We start from the raw sequence: 19901 nt of genomic DNA on the forward strand, positions 1-19901 counted from the left end.
ACTAACAGCAAGAGAAGCTAAAATAATTTTAGTGCTCTTATCACTTTGAAAAAAAAATTGAAAGAAGAGGAATAGCATGACACCCAGAGAAATCTACTTCAGTCAATTCTAGTCTTCAGTAAAGTGAGAGGAAATAAAACAAGACAGTCAACCTATGCCCACATCACAAGGAAGTGAAAAGAAACAGAAGATTAGCATAAGAAACAGGCAATGGAATTATCTTTATATCTGCTCTAGCAAATAGAACAGTAACATATTCGCTCATCTGAAGCAAACTTCAGTCTACAAACGAAGATTTTGATAGGTGAAAAGTGAAGACATGGAAACTGCAAAAAGAATGAGTTTGCAAGAGCTAAGGGCAAGACTTTGAGTAACAGATACAGTTTGCAAGTGGGCAAAGCACCAAGGATTCCAAACACACTTGGGTTCATGCAGTGCTTTTTAGAGTCTGAATAGATACACATGCAATTACTGAGTATTATATTAAGCCCACACACATTGGATAAATTGGTGTCCATTCTAATGGACCAACCAACCCAAATGGCCCTGAGCCTGAGACTAGTTGAAGATGCTTTTCCTAAACATCACTGAAGAAACATGTACAAAATCCTTTGCTAAACAAGTAAGAACATGGGCAACCATAAAAAAATGATGCTCTGAATTACAAGTAGGATTTGTCTTGAGCAAAACTTTAGTGCATCAGTGATAAAACATCAGAAGACAAAATAGCTACTAAAACCAAAACTCCTCACCTTGTTTGTTAGGCTGTCCTCCAAAGTCTCTGACCACCTCTGAGCCTTTAACAAACATTCTTCCCTTTCTTCAGCTTTGATCTTCTCATTGCTGAGGAGTTCTTGTTGCCACTTCAATTCCTTTTCTGTTTCAAGAATCTTGAGTAAAAATAGAGCAACAAATATAAAATTGAGATTGAAATAGCACGTGAAGCTACCTCTCACACACCAGGCCATTCAGTATTTCATAAGAGTCAAAATATTTAGCACAAAAAAACCCATTTAGTTTGAGTGCAAGAAATTAAGTTTTGTCTCTGAAAGTCTCTCCTTTCACTAAGCAACGCCTGCCAGCTTGCATACTGATAAATCCTTAGTAATGTAAAACATTTGCACCTTTTGTGCAATTCCTGTTTACACAGATAAGTAACTAAGTAGGTATGTTATTTGAGTAGGGTTCACATTAAGAAATTACTTGATTTTACAAGGAGAACGGTTGTCAGAATGCTGTTGATTTACTTTGGTAACTTACTAGAACTAGCCTTTCACTAAGCCTCTGAATTTCTATTGAAGTTGAAATTTTACAGCCAGACAATTGATATTCAAGAAAACAGGTGAATTGAAAGATATTGGTAGCAAGACTAAGAAAATTCTCCTCCCACCAAAGATTTGAATCAAACTAGAGATATTTGAAATGATTACTCAATATCTGAACAAGGACTGCTGCTTAATGGACACCACCCAACTTACCTGTCTTTGCTGTTGTAAAGATATGCCTTACCCAGAAGAGAAATCTAAGTGTTAGGACCTGTCAGCTTTAGTTTCAAAACTTTGGAGCTCAACTATAAAACATACCAATTTATCAAATTCATTAAAAATTCCTAAGTGTTTTGGTAATGAAACCCACGTATTTTCTGGTTCCTCATTTATTCTTAAATACAGCATCCACAGATAACATTTTTGAAAGAATTTACATCCATTTTTTAAATACCATTCCACAAGACAGAAGTTAAAGCATGCCAATATTCTTCAGTCTGAGTACATAACATTAATACTTGTAACACATTTTCCATGACAACTTCAAAAATTAACCATCTTCCTCTATCAAGTATTTATAGTTATTATATCTTAAAGATAAAGCACCTTATCAACACTCTTCTGTAGGTTCACCTCCAGTTTGTTCTTCTCTGCTCGAATACCTTCCAGTATTTCCTGGAGCTGATCTCTCTCCTGTGCTAACAAGTCACACTGTCTCTCTAGCTGTTGAAGTTTATGGCTCTCACTCGCAGCCTTTTCTTCCAGTTCTCCCAGCAGCTGGTGCCTTTCCTTATTTACCCAATTGAAGTCCTCATTCAACTTGACTACCTGTTGAAAAATATTTTAAAAAAGTATTAAATCAACACATAACAGAAGAGGAGGTTTTGCTAATAGTTAAGTTGCATGACCATGACATCATCTATTGGACCACTAAAACAGCACAAGTTATCATGGGTAGTCCTTGAGAGGACCACCTCTAAATTATTTTTAAGAGTTTATTACTGTACTTGCCTCTTCTTTCAGTTTGTTTATTTCTCCATTTAGTTTTTCTTCAGTGTTTTGCAGTTTCTCTTCTTTATTTGCTAATAAGTTCTTCTGGATATCAGCTTGCTCTTTCTGGTGCCTTAGTTCTTCCTGTAGATTTTCCATTTCTGCCAGAACTTTTAAGAACTGCAAAACAAGGTATTACATGGATGTTCACTCAGAATGACTGTTTTGCTTATCAGGAGTTAGAAACAATAAGTCAAAAGCATTTGAATTTCTAAAGAGAGCTATCTGAATAATCAGTCTTTTACTTCAGAAAAGACATTCAGTTATCATTTCCCCTATGTATTATTTAAAAACTCTAAAGGCAGACAGTCTTTAACAGTTTTAAAAATAAAAAAGTAGGCAGAAATAAAAGAGGAAAGGGAAAAATGTTGTGGGAGGAACAGATTATATAGATGACAAAAACCCCCACAAACACACCCCCCAACACAAATATATCCTACCATGAAAGATAGCCTTATTCTTGGGGCAACTGCCACCAGTTGCATAATTTGGCTAATTGTTTAGTAGCAAGATGTAAGTCTAAAATGAAAAATCTGATAATCCTCTTGTGCTAGTTTTACTTTTTGAATTAATTTGTCTATACAGAAGAAATCTGTGGTTCTGCCTGAGGTTTGCTAAAGTTCATATGAAAGCTTTTACATATCTTAAAATAATTTGCAGAGCTTCTCTTTGGGAATAAAATATTTACCAGACTTCCTTTTAACTTCAAAAATTAGCAGCTTGATTTTTGTTAACAATATTTCAGACAAATTCATTCTGACAGTGTGTGTCAACATCAGCATATTATTCATGCAAATATTTGGAATGAAGTCACTAATCTATCAGGAAGAAATAGCATAGCTCATCAGTTTCTCTGTGTTTAGCTTTCTCTTCACCAACCCAGAATGACCTGAAGTAGTAGGAGAATTAAGCTCTTAGATATCAGTAAACCTGGATTACCGCTACTGTTCAGTGCTAAATGCAAAGGGGCACTGGAGAGGACAGATGTAACAGGAACCTGCGAAGTGCTCGTCCAGCAGGTGGTTGATAACTGTGCCCGAACCCAGAGCAGAACAGTGACCAAGAGGGCAGGAGGGGAACCGACCAGGGAAAAATAGGAGACAGATTCCAAAATCTCAACTGGATTAGTACTCTAAATTTTTAGTTTACTGCTGCTAACGTGGTAGTGAAGGGAGAGGAAGACATACCTAACACCGTAAGGCTTAACGACCAAAGTAATTCAGAGTGATACAACCTGCCTTTAAAATAATTTACTTAAGCGATTTTATACATACCCTCTCTTCACTTTCATGACAGTTAGCCTCTAACCGATCTCTTTCTGTTTTACAAGTTGCTACCATTTGCTGTAGCTCATCTTTCTCCTGATTTAGTAAAGTGATTTTCTCAAGCTGCTGACAGATCTGCTCATTCATTGTTCTTGTAATTTGTTCTTTTTCTGCCAGTAGCTTGTCATATTCAGAAGTCAGGTTTTCAGTTTCTTCAGTAAGCTGAAATAATAAGTAAGAACCAGTATTAATATTTGTCTCTAGCATAGGTAGAAGTAATAAATTAGAATGGTGTTTTTCCAAACCAATTATCAAATTAAGTTTTGTTGTCCCAGTAATCAGGTTCCGATTTAAGAGTGTTATTGGATCATAGTTCTAAAGCAGTATCTGTACATACAGGTTGCTCCAATTTGATTATTTTACAGAAGATACTTCCATTAGTTTACTGCTACAGTAAGCAAAGAAAGATCTAACAATTTTGCTGAAGTCAATTAAATTCAAGTGCTTTTGTCTTATTGACAGACAAAAGCAAATGCGTAAAAGCCTACAAGCCATCATAAAAATGACTCCATTGCTGTATCCACAGCAAGTAGAAGACATACAAATAGTGTCAGCACATGAAAATACGTAAACAAGAAATTTTATAATAGTGCAGCAAGTTAAAGGCAGTTTAGCTCATTCTTTTAGTTGCTCAAGTATTTTCTAGAGTTACATAGCTTTTTAAATTCTAATAATGTGCCTTTTAACTAACACTTGGTAAATGCATTGAAGTCAAAGAGCAGTACTGATTCCAGATAGTATTTCATCAATCACCACTAAGGCATGTTTAGTTATAAGTAAGGCTTGTAGTTTACAGGTCAAATTGCATTTCATCATCTTCTCGTTGCCTTTGTTTCTAAGGAATTATTTTGAGAAGCAGTACAGGAGGTGTGTGGGGGGGGAAGAAGGGAAAACTTTAATTAAATTTCATTATCACATTTACTGAACCCTTGCAAACTGAAGTCTGCAGAGGACGTGGGTTGCCAGTTCTGACAGAATTTTTAGTTTACTTGACAAAGTTGCATCTGACCTTCTGCTGCAGTTCAGCAGCTGTTTCCTTCAATGCCTCTTGCACTTTCAAGAGTTGATTTTCTTTCTCTGAAATACTCTCTTTCAGCTCCACAATAGTCTCCTGATGTTGTCTGAGAGAGTTATAAGCACATCTCAACTCTTCCTGGATCTCCGACTTCTGTGGACACAACACCGTTAAAGTATATTAAAGCCTAAACAACATTTCCAAAATTTACATACAGAAGGCCACAAAAAATATTATCCTAAAGGAATAGGACTATTCTTCTTACAGCGTTAATTGCCTCCTGTATAGTTTCTCTTAGCTGGTCTCTCTCATTTTGGAGATTCTCCAGTTGCAGTTTAAGATTATCATCTTCTCTTTCTGTCAGAGTGCTCACTTCTCGACAGTCATGCAGTTTTGGAATAATATCTGTTCTCCCCATTTTTTCAGATTGTTTTTGACATTCATTGGCCTTCACTTCCTCCATTTCATGCAGTTTTCTTTGTGTCTGGCTCAACTCCTCTCGCAGAAGAAATACTTCTTGCTCAATAGATTTTTCTTGAACCTGTGGCATCTATTTTATACAGAGATAGAAGTCAACACATTTGGGGAAGTAGCTTTAAAAGAGACATAGCTGACCTTTGACAGGTTGATTATGTAAAACAAACAGAAGCTATGTTTTAGAGAGATTTGTATTTTTTCTGAATAAAGTTTGACTGAACTCAGTATGCAATTCAAGTTTCTTGGAATGGGACACACAAAAATAATGTTTGAAGTGAGGACTTCTGAAACAAGTTACCAAAAGTAGAATTTCATGACCATAGATTAAGCCTGAGGAGAAAAAAACCAATAAAAAAGCCACACAAAAAGCAACCAACACCCCCAAAACAAAACCCAAACAATGAAAAAAGCCAGCAAAACCAGCCCCACAAACCAGAGACCTTATCCATATTTCTCATCTCAGCAGTAGTGGGTGTCAAGGTAATTATTTCTTGGTATTTGTCTGCTCTCCCCATAAATATTAATATATGCTCATACTTTAGTTTTTTCAAAGTGTATATACACACACACACACTTTGAATATATAGATATCAAATGTGTAATCAGCATGTCCAATTACAGAAAGCATTGGCTGCAATGTTCCTTTGATTGCCCAGAAATGTGTCAGTTCTATCTATGCTTTGAAAAAGCAGAACCACCTTTCTGATAAAATAGTTGCAGCTAAAAATTGCTTATTATAGAACCTCATCTCTGTGCAGGTCAACTCAAAACATCATGATCAAGTTAAAATTCTATTTACAGAAAAATGTCTGTCATTCTGCTACTAGTAGTCCATTTACAACAATAAGGGTGGAATACATTTCAAGTAAACAGTAATAATCCTGGTGTTTAATGGTCTGCAGTCCAAGCAGCAGGACCCTTTTCTTCAGTTTTGCGTATTATTTTCACTCAAAAATTTAAAGAAGCATGCTTTCCATTACAGCCCTAGGATAATTACCAAAGTTCTTTCTCCATACTCTTCTTTTTCCAAAAGCAAACGGTCCAGCTTATCCTGCAATGATTTGTTCTCTTGTGTAAGGGAAAAGATTTGTTCCTTTTGCACCTGAAGCTCATCACTTTCTCTACAGGTATCATTTTCTGTTTTGCCCTCAGCAAGCCCGTCTCTCTCCATTGTGATGATTTTTATTTCTTCTGTCATTTGTGCTATCTATTAGAAATGTGCAAAGACATATTTCTATCAATTCAAATCCAAAATTAAATGCAAAACTTTTGCATTTGATTCATTCAGCTACAGTATTTTTATAATCAAACCACTCTAACCAAACTAGAAAGACCCCAGAACTGAGTCTTTGGCCTTTGTCACTTGTTTTGTTTTAAATGCTAACAGTCTTTTAGCAGTTTTCTGCTCTATCGGCTGGATTTTTTATCCAGAAAAAGGTTTGAGAGCAAGAAGCCAAACAAGAAACACTTGTTGGATATTTTTTTTTATGCATTCGCTCCAAAACATGCAAATACTGAGTTGACAACCATTGACTTAATGAGTCTGGCAGTTGATATACTTCAAGAAAAATCTACTCACATACTATGGATTCTCCCGCCAGGGAAACTGTGCCAGTGAAGCAGCTGTCTAACAACATTCTTAGCACCATTCTCTATCAGTTGTCAAACAAAGAGGCACAAAACCCAGTGGGATCAGCCTTCCGCTCGGTGTTGGGAACTAAGCTGCCATTTACAACCATGTGTTACACTTCTCATTGGGACTAAGCATTATAAACCACTGCCCTCATTCCTACCCTTAAGTAACCGTTACCTCTTCTTCCATTTGCTGTCTCGTGCCAGCCACTCAAACTGATAACCATGAGGCAAACTAGTTAAGCAAAGATTTACTAAAGTGTACATTACATCTTCAAGCACTACAGAAATAGACCACCAACTGGTGGATAAGAGATCAGTCAGTACTACCGTCTTGCCTTCTTTCTACTAAAGGCCTAGAAATTTTCCAAAGACAAGCAGAAGAGACTCTAAAGCAGGCTCAATTAGGCTTGTTTTCAGTGTTAGCAGACATATTAAAAGGATTTTTTTATTTTTAATTATGTAACATTTTACCTGTATTTTGTATTCTTTAATGGTTTTCCCCAGTGCCTCTTCAACACACAGAAACTGCAATTGTTTTTCAGAAATACTTTTTTCCAACTTCTTCACAGTCTCCTGCGATTGCTCGAGAGAACTCTGTGCATTTCTCAGTTCTTCATGTGCCAAAATATTCTTTATAATAGAAGACAGAAAATCCACAGAAGAACATTCAAGTGTTTTGCAACATTAGTTGGTACTCCTCAATTAAAAAAAAAAAAACAACACACATACACAAAACCCCACTCCTCTATATTTCAGTATTGTTTTTAACTGTTCTTACACTTTTCCCCTTTACATGTACAGTTAATTTCTATAAAGGCAGAATTCCTACCATTGAAACAGTGTCCTTTATATCCTCTTTGAGTTGGTCTGTCTCAGCTTGGAGAGACTCCTCTTTTTGCTTCAGGTCATCTCTTTCCTGGGTTAAAGTTTTTATTTCTTCCTGACGTTCAGTAAGCTGCTGAATAATTGCTTGAATCTCTGAATCCTTGGCCTCCAGTCTCAACTCCATAATCTTTTCTTGCTCTTTTAATTGCTCCATTTCATTTAACTTCTGCTGAGTTTGAATAAAATCTTCTCTTACCTCAAGAAGCTGTTTGTGCTCTGCCGTTTTCTCTGCCAGTTCTTTCATTTTGATAGAGAGCTTTAGTTTGCAAAGGAAAAGGCCAGAAATTTTCATTGTAACACAGAACTGCATAATGTGTATGTGTTCTCACAGAATCTTATATTAGCTTAGAAAGCGTGAGAGATACTAGCTTTCAACAAGAGAATAGGAAGTTCATCATTCCACTTAAAGTCACTTCTTATATTCTTGTCCATGTTAAATAAACATTTATTTATGGAACCTTCCTGCAGTTTCTCCTTAGCAGCAAAAGTCTTACTAAAACATAACACCACACAGGAAACCTTAGCATAGCTTGGGAGTTATCAAATCCATAGCTAGAATATGACAGCCATATCAGTGTCAAAAGCCTTGTCAAAAACATGCATCTTTAGTTCCCTTTAAGTGGGGCTCCCTCCCCCCACCATTCTAATTGCCAGTTTATGCAGCGATTCTCTTTGGTTTGAAAGATCATCTGTTCTGAACAGAGTCCAGTTCCTAATTAGGAGACTGTTTCCTCTGACTTTATAGAGTAGGTCATAGCAGCATACTTAAAGTATTTGCATACTAAAACATAACTTAAGAATGGAAAAAGAAGAATTAAAAGGTCAAGTACAGAAGAAGAACATATAACCTGGAGCAACATATACATTTCTTTGCCTACAAAAAAGAAGAGACCATTAAGCTACACAATCCTGCAACCTTGTACACCTGGCACAGAGTAAGTAATATCCACTCACACCAGAGGAATTTCAACATTATTTATACCTTTAAAGACTACTTCTCAAAAAAGTTTTTTTTAATATTGTGAATACCTCATTTCTTATCTGTAAATGTGAGTACACTGACACTAACCTCTGATTTCACTTCATCCAAAGTTGTTTTAGACTCCTGTGCTTCTTTGGATAGCGTATCTATTTGAAGCTTCATTTGTTCATTGTTTCCCAATACTGCTACATATTTTTGCTGTAGTTCTTCATGGAGCTGTTTAAGTGCTACATATTCCTGATCAAGCTTTACATATTTAAGTTGTGCATCTGCTAGACTGTCTTCTGATTTTCCAATTTCTTCAGTCATATGTTTAAATCTAATTTCATTGTCAGCTACGTCAGAAAGCAGCTTTTCTCTTTCCAGTTTTACTAAGTGTAGCTCCTCACATTTTTCAATAATCTGCCAATGGAAAAGCAATATTAATAGTATTTTCTAAATCAGTATGTCATAGCTACATAATAAAAAATGCTGTTCATATGCAGGTATAGGTAATAAAGTACAGGCAAACACATAGCACATTAGGCTTTGCTTTGTCAGGAGGAAGCCATCTAGCAAACAATCCTCCAAAGAGAAGGAAGGAAGGCAGACAAGCCCCTTCCAAAACCTTGAAACCCCTCCTTTAACTCTTTAGGTGTTCTTTAAACATTTAGTTTCTTACATTTGAGCTAGGACTGGACTGATATTTCCAGCTACAACTCCTAAACTGAACATTTAGATGTATCAATACTTTATGATACAAAGTTTATGAAGTTGTTAACATCTAATACATTTTGTTTATTAGTGGAAGTAGACCACTGGAAGGTTTTCATGGTTTTTGCAGAGCATTCATGAGTTTGTGAGATCACTTGCCATGAATAATTTTCACTGCGTGTACTTAGTAGCAGGTATTTAATGATAAAGAAACCTAAAAAGTGTGTCTTAAAAGGATTTGTTTGCAAACACTTACAGCAAACTTAGCAGACTAAGCCCTGACTTGCCAGGAAACAGGAAAGTTTCCTTACAAGTTTTCCAGAACTCACAAGTTGAATCACTTCTCAAGCAGCTTTTCTGCTAAAAGATCTTGAAATTTTCTCTTTGGCCAACTGGACAAAGATTCAGTTTTAGCATAGTAAAGCAGGATCAAACACCATTATACATATACACAGTTATCAATGGTGACCATGGCAATGAGGCAGACAAATATTGGACTAGAAATTCCTCATTAATTATAGTAGACTTTGTGACTAAGCATGTTACTTCAAATTTATTCCTAGGTGCAAGTATTAAATACCTGGAAAACAATAACTTGATGAACTTAATCACAAAGTCTCAGGTTATTTGCTTCAAGATAACTTTTAGCTTTAGAACTTCATATCAAAGAGGCCTCTATAAACACGTTACCAGTCAAGTACTAAAAAAAACAAGTTAAATATTTTGTTTACTTCTTTCTGCTGCATCTCAACAACATTTGGTAGAGTCTGATATTCTGAGAGCTCATCTACTTGTTTTTGTAGAAGTGCTTTCTCTTTCAATGTTTTCTCTAGTTCTCCTTTTAAGTCAGCTGCCTTTTTTTCCAGCTCCCCAAGACAGAGCATATCTAGAGAATTAAAAAGTTTAGATTAATAGGAGTATGAGAGAAAAAGTATGTTCTAAGTTAAGCAGAAGATTTATAATGCATTCCAGATGTCACATTGTACAATACACTCTTCTAGAATTATACCAATGGCCAACATGAAACTAGTGGTCTGAATTTGGTCATCACTTGTTAGGCTGACATCCAATTTAGTTTAGATTCACTCCAACAGCCTTTATTAACTTGACAGTCTTTGCGCAAAATGCAAAACATCCTGTAAGCTGCAGTTTTCCAAATAGTGCAAGAAAGTGCTAAAGCAGTTACTATGTGCCAGCAGTACCAGCCTCTCCAATACTGACAGAAGCTCAAAGTATGAGAGAACAAGAGCCAAGGTCTTCCCTATGCCCCCCACCATTATGGGGAAAAAGGAGGAGAGAGAGAGAGAAAAAAGCACCACCTGGAACAGTACCTTTTGGAACTTTACCCTCCATTAGTGAAGTTAGTCTTGCATTTTCTTGAAATACAGACTGCAACTCTTTCTGCAAGTCAGCTTGCATTTTTTTATAACTGGCTTTTCCTGCTTCTATTTGGCTTTGATAGAATTGGACATCCTTTTGCATTTGCTTGTAATTATTTGCGAGTTCATTCTTCAGGAAAACAAAACAACATGCAATTCACACACAAAATAAAAGTCTACTTGCTTAAAATCTAAATATTGCGTCTGTCACATTTCTTCTTGTCGCTTACAACTTTGGCCTTAATAAATTGTGGCTTATTCTGCCATGTTTAACAACGGTGTTCCTGTCAGAGTCCTATAACAAAACATACCTTACCTTAGAGGTCAGGGCCACAACTGCTTCTACTATTTTTGTCTTTTGTCCTTCAAAGCTCAAAGTAAGCTCCATCCCACTTCTGAACTTATCTCTTATTCTCTTTCGTTCTCTGGTAAAATTAGGTTTCAAGTTTTATGTCCTATTAACTCCCTAAAGACTGTTCATTTGCTCTCTCTCTCTACTGGTAAACCTAAAACTACCCCATCCCACTCCTTTGGGAGCAGCGCCTATTTTCTTTTTATCTTTTTCCTGAAGACCCATTTTCCTTGAATTCCATAATAAAAGCATTCCTTGGCACATGAGTCATTTTCTTTCTCCAAATACTCTACCACATCTTGTCTTTATCAATTATGATTGCTTTCTTCACTAGTCTGGGAGCAGACAGGTCTTTGACAGCAGTTTGTAATATACATTATGTATATAAGGTAAGTACTTACCATCTTTTCCTTCAGTTCCAAATTTTCAGTTCTGAGAAAAGCAGATTCTTTTTTGGCATCCAAGGCTATGGTTTCACTATCTAAAAGGGATTTATTCAACTGCTGAATTTCCTCAGTTAGCTTATCAGAATCTCCCTGAAAGGAACAGATAAATACTTGAAGAAATCAAGAAATATATAGACATAATAAAGCGAGTTCATTGTAACGTGGTTGAAATGTAAATACAGGCTCAGAAAACCTGATAAATTTAGTCGAGAAGGAACAGTAGCAGACTCAAATGAAAGATGGGTTAAAAAGCAGCATTTCCCATAGGTTTACTTCAGAGTACTGCTGTACAATGCTGTAGTAATTCACATTTTAAGCTTTGTAAAAAAAAAAATCTTCAAGATCTGTAGGGAAAGAAGTTTCAATTATATCAATATTACACCAATATTTAATCCACCTCCAACAAAACCAGAACCAACTATTAACCCAGCAGAAAACTCAAATTTACCACTGAAAAAGATATGTCCTTTTTTTCTGCTCCTGCTTTCTGCAGTTCTTCCACATGATTCTGTAATATCTTTATTTTGTTCTCTTTCTCTCTCAGCTCTTCCAATTTGGAGTTTATTTCTGCCTACAAGTTGGAGAAAAAGAGGGAGAAGAAAGTTCTAGTGCCCAGTTTAGTTTTTCAGGTAAGAATTTAACAGAAGCCTGCTTTGTACATAGTAAACATTCATAGGTTTTAGACATATCCTCCTTAGAGCTATTAAGACTAACCAGAGCCCAATGATGTCTAGCAAATACAGTATTTTGAGATAAAAAACCAAGCACACTATATGTAAGTCTTATTGCATGTAAATTCATGGACAGGCTCACCTCAAGTTCCTCATTGTACACTTCAGCATTTGAAACTAGACTCTTTAAGTTGGTTATTTCATGCATTAGTTGTATCTGTGGAGCAAATTGAAGCAAAATTGCAGAGGATGTTAGAAAGCACCCACACCAGTAGTTTTAGTTGCCAACACCATGAAAATAAGCAAGGTTTTATCTTTTGTATTAATGGGCAAACTATATATACACACATATCTATTTAAACAGCAAAGTCGCTCTGTTTTAGAAAAGATTCAAGTTCAATTTAATCTTAACAGCTCAAGAAGCAAAAGCAATATGATCAAAGCAATTAATGTAGAAAATGTACAGATGCAAAATTCTAGTCATGTAAGCAGTACATGTCTGTGTCTAGTATGACACAGTACAGATATTTATAATTTAATCTATTTACTAACAGGAATGAAAAGGTGCCAAAATTGAGGTAAATCAAGGCATGAACACATTGTTCCATCCTCAAGAGGCACAAGACTAGGTAGAAAAGCACTTCTAAAATTGAAGAACTCCTTTATTTTGGTCTTTGTTAGCAAAGCTTTACGATAAGCACTTAATCTACAAGCACTTCTGCAGTCACAAGCACAGGCAAGGAGAAAATCCAATCCGTAACTAAGATCAGGGAAGAGCTTTAAAACAAGCACTCTCCTGTGAGTATTTCTACATAGTTAGGGTTTTCTTCTTACTGTACTCCTATCTGTAATCTTAAAAATCAGATGATGGTTGTAGAAGATGTGGTACGATACTACTGTCAGAAGTAGTTTAATGTCATTTTTCAGAACAGAGTTTACCTGTATATATATGTTGCGATTTAAACTGATGGATTTCAACTAATGTATTTGGTAAAGTATGTGACCTTTCAGTATTGCTGTAATTAATCTGCTATATGGGTATCAAATACATTTTATAGACTGTCTTCAGATACATATCTGAAAACATGAATCATTAAAAAACCAATTCTTGTAATAGAAGCCACTTTAGAACAGTGCACCTGTCACTAGATACACAAAAGCTTTGCAGGGAAAGTTGTGACTGAGTATTTGTTAAGTGTTGGCTTATAAGGAAGATAGCACAGTTAGTCTAGCATACAAAGTCTTCTAAAAAAGAAACTTAAATACAAGCTAAACCATAATCTGTTGTGGATCCATTTTGTTTAAGATCCATAAATCTTTGTAGGGAACACAGTGGAAGTGAGAGGCGATATTAAATTGTAACCTAACCCAATGCAAAAGGATGTAGCTTCAGCTTCAACCTTAGTTTAGTGGTCAGAGCATATTAAACAGACTAGCACGTACAAGTAGTTTGCAGAAAAGGTATTGGGAAAGAAATGGATTGGAATAATACATCCATATCTTAATACCTCAAGCTGTTGTTTTGGGGTTCTTTTTGGTTGTTTCTTTTGTTTGGAGTGGTTTGTTTTTTTTTTTCCACCCCAACTTATTTCAGTCTAGCCCTCAGGCAGCTAGAAACTGATACAAATAACACAGATTACAGGATTGGAGCATAAAACATTTGGACAAACAAGGTACATGTCCACTAACAGCACAAGAAGATAAAGAGAACTGCAAGTCAGCTTTTCTTATCTTATTAAGCTTAATCTCATAAATTATCTAGTAGGTAGGTTTACCATTTCTGACTTCCTAGTACAAAGTAAGTTTCATTTTTCCACAGACATTACTATTCACGCTATTATTTTAAAATATTTTATTACTGTTTAATATGTTGAAAGTTAATGCTTATATAGTTCAATGCATGACCAAAACCAGAGCTATCTTGGATTGTAAACCACTGTTTTGCACAAGAAATGTGAAACATAGCTTCACAAATATACTTTAACTTCAAAACAGCAAAACAACTGCCTTTTGCTGACATCTAAAGTGAAATTCATGTCATGCATATATAAAAAATATCTGGATACATATATACACACAAAAATATGTTTAACCAGACTTCAGTATGTGACGCTCCAAAAAAAAAGTCCAAAAAAGTCTGAATTTTACACCGAGTAAATCCAGCTTAAATCCTGGGTTCATGCATTCTATTGCTGAATGTAGCTTACAATACTATTTATTTGTGAATCAACATCCAAGTACACATACACCGAATAAACTCTAGAAAAAAATTGAGCATAGAGAATTCTCTGTATTTATTTCAATGCACCTTACCTCATGATCTTTTTGTGTTTGTTTCTCCAGTGCTTCAAATTCATCCATTTCCATTTTTTCTTTTAGTTTCTCCTTCATTTCATTTATTTCTAACTTCAACTGCTCATTTTCCAATACTAGGCTATTAAAGTTAGCTTGCAGGACATTGACCTCATTTACAGCAATATCCTGAAGAAGCAGCACAAGACACTTTAGAAGTTGTTGTTGGAATGTCAGTCTTATTTCTAGAAAACACAGAACAGACTAACCTTTTCTAGTGCTAATGCTTCACAGAGTTGCACAGATTCTTCAAAGTCTTTCTGAGTCTAGAAAAATAACCACTCAGTTAACTGATCTACAAAATCAAGCAAGTTTAGTATTACAATTACATTCCTTGTTGCTTGTCTTTTCATGGCTAGTCCTGTTTAAGTACCAAAGCTTACTGGATCATTTGCCACAGAGCCATAGAATCATAGAGCCATCCCACAGCTTCACAGAGATGACCATGAGACTTACTTTCTAGCCAGTTACAATAATACTGCAGACATACAGAAGAATATTGGTGTCCTACAGATAAGTAAGGCTGATCTTACTGAGAAGGATGTAATATATATGCACTGTATTAGACAACTGGCATAGATTATAAAGTTACCCAATTCATGTTAGGTCCAGCAGTCCCTTCATCTGAAATTTGATCAGGAGCCATCAGACACTGGTTGTCATATTCAAAATTCTCTAATATAGCTGAAGAGAAAGATGTATTAGAAAAATACAGAGTAGCAGTAGATTTTAAACTGGACATCAAGAATTATTTCCTTGAAAATTTTTATCACATTGGAAACAATCATTCAATGGAAAAGATGTAGCACACTGGATGTGACTTCTGAAACTCACTGTTTTTTCTTATGAAAGGAAATAACACTGAGGACCAGTCCCTACACTCACGCTGACCACCTTAGCACAAGTTAATATTCTGGATTTGCATTAGTATTCATTATTTAACTGGAGATTAGGAAAAGCATTTAAGTGTCAAGGAAAGAACAACTCAACAGTATCCTGCAAGATTTAAAGAAAAAAACATAGATCACACCACACATGCGCCCCCCAGGCTCCCCAAAAAACACCCTGTCAACCCCCACAAGCAAAACAGCTTGGTAGAAGGATTGGCAATAAGGCTGTAAGAAATTACAATCCAGCAAAAAACCTGTCCATTTATTCTTGTGTTTTCGGTTCAACTTCATCCCTCACCCCTCTAAGTCATCCTTGTATTTCTCTACCTTAATTTGATTGTTGAGTAATGACTGATCTATTCTTGTTGAGAATTTTGGAATTTGACACACACTTCCCCCCCTCTCTCCTTTTTGAGGGGAAGAACATTGTTTTAATAGATAGCCTGTGCTGAAGAATAACTTCGGCTACATTTACAAAAAAACAGGGGGCTGGAGTAGGTTGCATGGCAGAAGTATTTGTAGACCCTGCCTTTTACCTCACAGCTCTTACCTTTGGTTTTAAAAATTAAAGCTCAATATGCTGAAGAGCAGGGGTGAAAAAAGTAATCTTGGAAAGCATGTGCAAGGACTTCTTAATCCGTGCTATCAGAGAGTTGACTTATTCCCTTTGGCAAAATAAGTAATGCTTGCAAAATTATCCAACAGGAGTTTGCTACACTATTTCAGCTGGGATAGTAAGACCAATGCTCCCCTTTTTAAATAAAAAAGCACAAGCGTTACCAGTATTATTGTGCTAAAACCACTTCCCTTTCAGGCATCATTCTTTGCTGGAAAATAGGATTTCCTCATGGGCTACAGGTAACTCTTTCAAAACTGAGTTCATGGAACATAATTTGAGTAGTATAGTAGGGCCAACTAAATGTAGTTTTCATATTGTTAGCATATTAATTTGCTTTTTAACTTAGATTTATTAAAAAGGGATTATTTCTCATTTCAAAGCAGTTTTGCAGAGTCTCCTTATTTTCTCTGGATGGTACTTACAATCCTCTGTGTCTGGTACTGATGACAGAGACCTTTTCATTTTTTTTGTTTCAGTCAGCCCTGATGTAAAGTCTTCAAAACAACTCATGCTCATCTGGTTTATTTTACCAGGAGCCCAAGTAACTCTTCTTCTTCTCTTGGCCTTTTTAAAAAAAAAAACAAAACCACAAACACACCTGTATTTACAGGAAAAGTGATACAATGAAAGCACAAGTAGAGAATAGATGTTGCACTAAGCTAGCTCTATAACAGTACCAGCAGCTACCTAGATAGTTTTGCAGTTTCTTCAAAACTGAACTACAGCATAACGGTTTGAAAGCAAAAGCTTCCACAATCTGTTCACTGCAAGGCAACACTGAATTGATACTCACTCAGAAGTTATTTCAAGTTACCCCTTCAAAAATAAGAAAAAAATGTGAAAATTGTCTATTAAACTTATTCCTCATTGTAAATATAACCCTATGTATTTAATATTAGCTTTCGCAAAGTATTTCAGAGTAAACAAGATCTGGAACAGGTGCTTACATTGGCTTTCTGTTTTGAGGAAAAGGAGGCAGAAGTCACCAGCATCTCAGTTAAGTTCCGTATCCTATCTTCTTGTACTTTTTGAAGAGAATTTTTTTCTTCCAACAGCTGAGCCAACTGGTCTTTCTCCATTGCATGGATTTGAGTCTTTGAAGACACCTTCCATGAGAAGAGTATTAATCAAACTGATATTTTAAGAACACAAGCTACTCCTACAGAAGATACACAATCATAAATATTTAAGGAAAACTACACACATACATTCTTGTAAGCCTGGAAGAGCCATCTTCAATATTTAAGAAGGAAACTGACAATGTAGTCTACAATTTGCCTGTAGACTTGGTATTTTAAGGGGTCAAAACTCCCCCAAACAATACAGTCTTAGATTTTTCGGGGGATAAAAAAACCCCATACTTTTGAGTGTAACAGTTTAAGATGACCATCCCATAATGCCAGAAGCCTGAAGCTCTTAGAGAACTGATGCATTTGTCAAATAACAGCAAGCTACCTTAATGCCTGTAGTCTTTTAAAATTTTAAGTACTGAAAAGTTATTTTGTTGTGAAGCAACTGCATTACAGTAGTAGATTTTTTACAACTTTATCATAAGCTTACAATACAGTAATTCAAAGTTCACAGGGGATTTCCCAACAAGCTTTTCTGTACTTAAGTACTTTCCTCACTACCTACTACCTCAGAAGACAAACACCTCTAGGTGCACATTCATATTGCAAATTAATTCTCTTTAAAAAAACAAGGTCAGTTATTTTTACTTAATTTTCCTACATATTTTTCTATTTTTGCAAACAAAAAGTCATATTTTAACAGTTCAATTCACCAAAATAGTACACTCAGAATTGTGATTTTTCCTATGCTTTATCTTTTATTATCTATGCCATAACAAGACTTGCAAGATTGCTCCTCAACTCCACAGATTTCTGGAGAAAGACAAACACATGAGAGAACACACTGGCAGGAAGTTACAGTTGTTCATTCTTTATGTGTAGCCAGAAGCTACATTTAAGTTTTGCCCGTAATCTTATGCAGCTGCAACTTCTTGCAACTAAGCTGAAGTTAAACATCAGTAAGGCAAAAAACCCCATGAATTAAATTGGAATCTTTAACTGACATTCATAAATTCTTATACTGCAATTATTCCTTTTGATCGATGGCAATGTTACAGTGTGATATAAGGGATGACAAATTTCTATTTCTTAAACGTTAACCTACAGAAAGCAAGCAACTCAGTTGATCTCATTCAGTATCAGCTTTCACAAAGGTGTTTACTATCATCAGTTCTAAACTTCACATCTTTTCAATTTCTGTCCTCTCAATAAAAGCAACAGATATGACTAAACAGTTTACTTACACCTACAAAATTAACTTGTTTTGGTTTAAAAACAGGATGTTTCCAAATATCTACCAGTACTAATGATAGATTGATTTTAGTAAGTTTATTACATACTTCTTCCAGCTGCTTTTTCAAATCCAGAATTTCTTTGCGGTATCTCTTCAGGAGGGCATCATCATCAAGTACTTCATTAACTTTCGGAGTATTCTTCATTCTTTTGGCTGTATTGGCAAACTGGAAGAATATTCTCTCATGGGTAATAGAGAACAAATATCTCAAAACCTTATTGTGTCTCATTTCCCAACATAAGAAAAGGGACAGTTTATTAGATAAATACATAAAAAAGACAAATATTGACATTTACTTATTTTTTCATGTAAAAAAAAAGCGAAGCCTGATATTTAAGCAAAACCATACTAAGTTATTTTTATTTCATAAAAAAACCCTCAAAAGACCACCAAAAAAGCAGGAAGACAATCCTACTTAAAGAATACAGTTCATGAATATTTAATTACCCTCCTTCCCTGTAGGGCCTAACATTTTGTGTTAACAAAGGTTTAGTTCTAGCTGTGCTTGGAAAAGGCAAATGAGAAAAGATGTTATTTCCTGCCCAAAAGGTGAGAGAAGGAGCTTTGGTCCAACTGCCAGAAAGCTCTAGTTAGACAGCTTAGTACAAGATGACAACTGGGAAAAAGAAGCGTACAAAACAAACATTTCAAGTTGCAAGGCCACAGAGGGCCTTTAGAAGATTCAATTGACTACAGATCCAACAGATGACAGTTTTCCATCCCTCCAACCTGTCTACAATGAAGCCTTGAGTCAGAATAATGCTTGAGAACCAGTAAAAAGTTTTACCTGAAGAGTACTGAGCGTTTCATCAAAAGAAACGGGAGTAATTGTACAAATAATGACCGTCTTAGCATTTCCTCCAAGGGAGTTCTGCAGAATTCGCGTCAGCTTGCTGTCTCTGTAATTTATAAACCTGATGAAAGAGGGAAGAAAGTATTAGTATTTTTACATAGAAAAAACACAGTAAACGTCTTTTCTAGAAGTAACAGGTTGTTTGAATTACCTACACAAAATAGGATTATACATAAAAGGTTTATATTTCATAGTTCATTAGTGACTGACTTAAAACAGGTATGCAAACACACATGCTTACCCAGAAGGGTCATCACAAAGTTTTTTGATAACTTGACCAAGAATGAACAAGCTCCGGTTTATATTGCAGCCTTCTTTCAGTCTGACACCTGGGTATCAAACAGTAATTATTTAAATTAAAAACAACGTTAAGATACATTTTCAATCTGTCAAGCTTCTGTGCTATGTTATGTTCATAAGGATTATCCATGAGTTAATTGTGAAATGCTGCAATGCACTATGACCTATCAGCAGCTAGTACCAAATCCTTTATAACAGCTGAAATGCATAAAAATACAACAGTAATCTAGCACAAAACCAATCTTTACATAGTAAGTAGCTGTGGCCAAAAGAACTTCAATTTTGTTTCCTGTGTAGGTTTTGCAAATGCATGTATTTACACGTGTAAGTATACCAAACCAGCCTTAG

General features: G+C 35.6%; 1 protein-coding gene across 4 annotated transcripts in view; it reads right to left on the reverse strand.

The window, feature by feature from the left end:
• Positions 1-19901, reverse strand: part of CENPE (centromere protein E) — a 38186-nt gene that overhangs the window by 11530 nt on the left and 6755 nt on the right. The window contains exons 10-32 of one of the 4 annotated variants that reach the window (XM_056349745.1): positions 19495-19582; positions 19188-19314; positions 18447-18566; positions 16984-17142; positions 16459-16600; positions 15120-15211; positions 14737-14793; positions 14489-14656; positions 12318-12392; positions 11953-12075; positions 11460-11594; positions 10659-10836; positions 10059-10213; positions 8722-9036; positions 7597-7908; positions 7239-7397; positions 6130-6339; positions 4921-5205; positions 4650-4808; positions 3590-3802; positions 2277-2435; positions 1872-2093; positions 753-890 (exon numbers count right to left, since the gene is read on the reverse strand). In XM_056349745.1, the coding sequence (XP_056205720.1) occupies positions 753-890; positions 1872-2093; positions 2277-2435; positions 3590-3802; positions 4650-4808; positions 4921-5205; positions 6130-6339; positions 7239-7397; positions 7597-7908; positions 8722-9036; positions 10059-10213; positions 10659-10836; positions 11460-11594; positions 11953-12075; positions 12318-12392; positions 14489-14656; positions 14737-14793; positions 15120-15211; positions 16459-16600; positions 16984-17142; positions 18447-18566; positions 19188-19314; positions 19495-19582 (3791 nt within the window). Of the gene's footprint in view, positions 1-752; positions 891-1871; positions 2094-2272; positions 2436-3589; positions 3803-4649; positions 4809-4920; positions 5206-6129; positions 6340-7238; positions 7398-7596; positions 7909-8721; positions 9037-10058; positions 10214-10658; positions 10837-11459; positions 11595-11952; positions 12076-12317; positions 12393-14488; positions 14657-14736; positions 14794-15119; positions 15212-16458; positions 16601-16983; positions 17143-18446; positions 18567-19187; positions 19315-19494; positions 19583-19901 lie in introns of all 4 variants that reach the window. The other 3 variants (XM_056349736.1, XM_056349757.1, XM_056349768.1) reach the window with 3 other exon arrangements.

Source organism: Falco biarmicus, chromosome 1 (assembly GCF_023638135.1).
Source record: "Falco biarmicus isolate bFalBia1 chromosome 1, bFalBia1.pri, whole genome shotgun sequence".
NCBI lineage: Eukaryota > Metazoa > Chordata > Aves > Falconiformes > Falconidae > Falco > Falco biarmicus.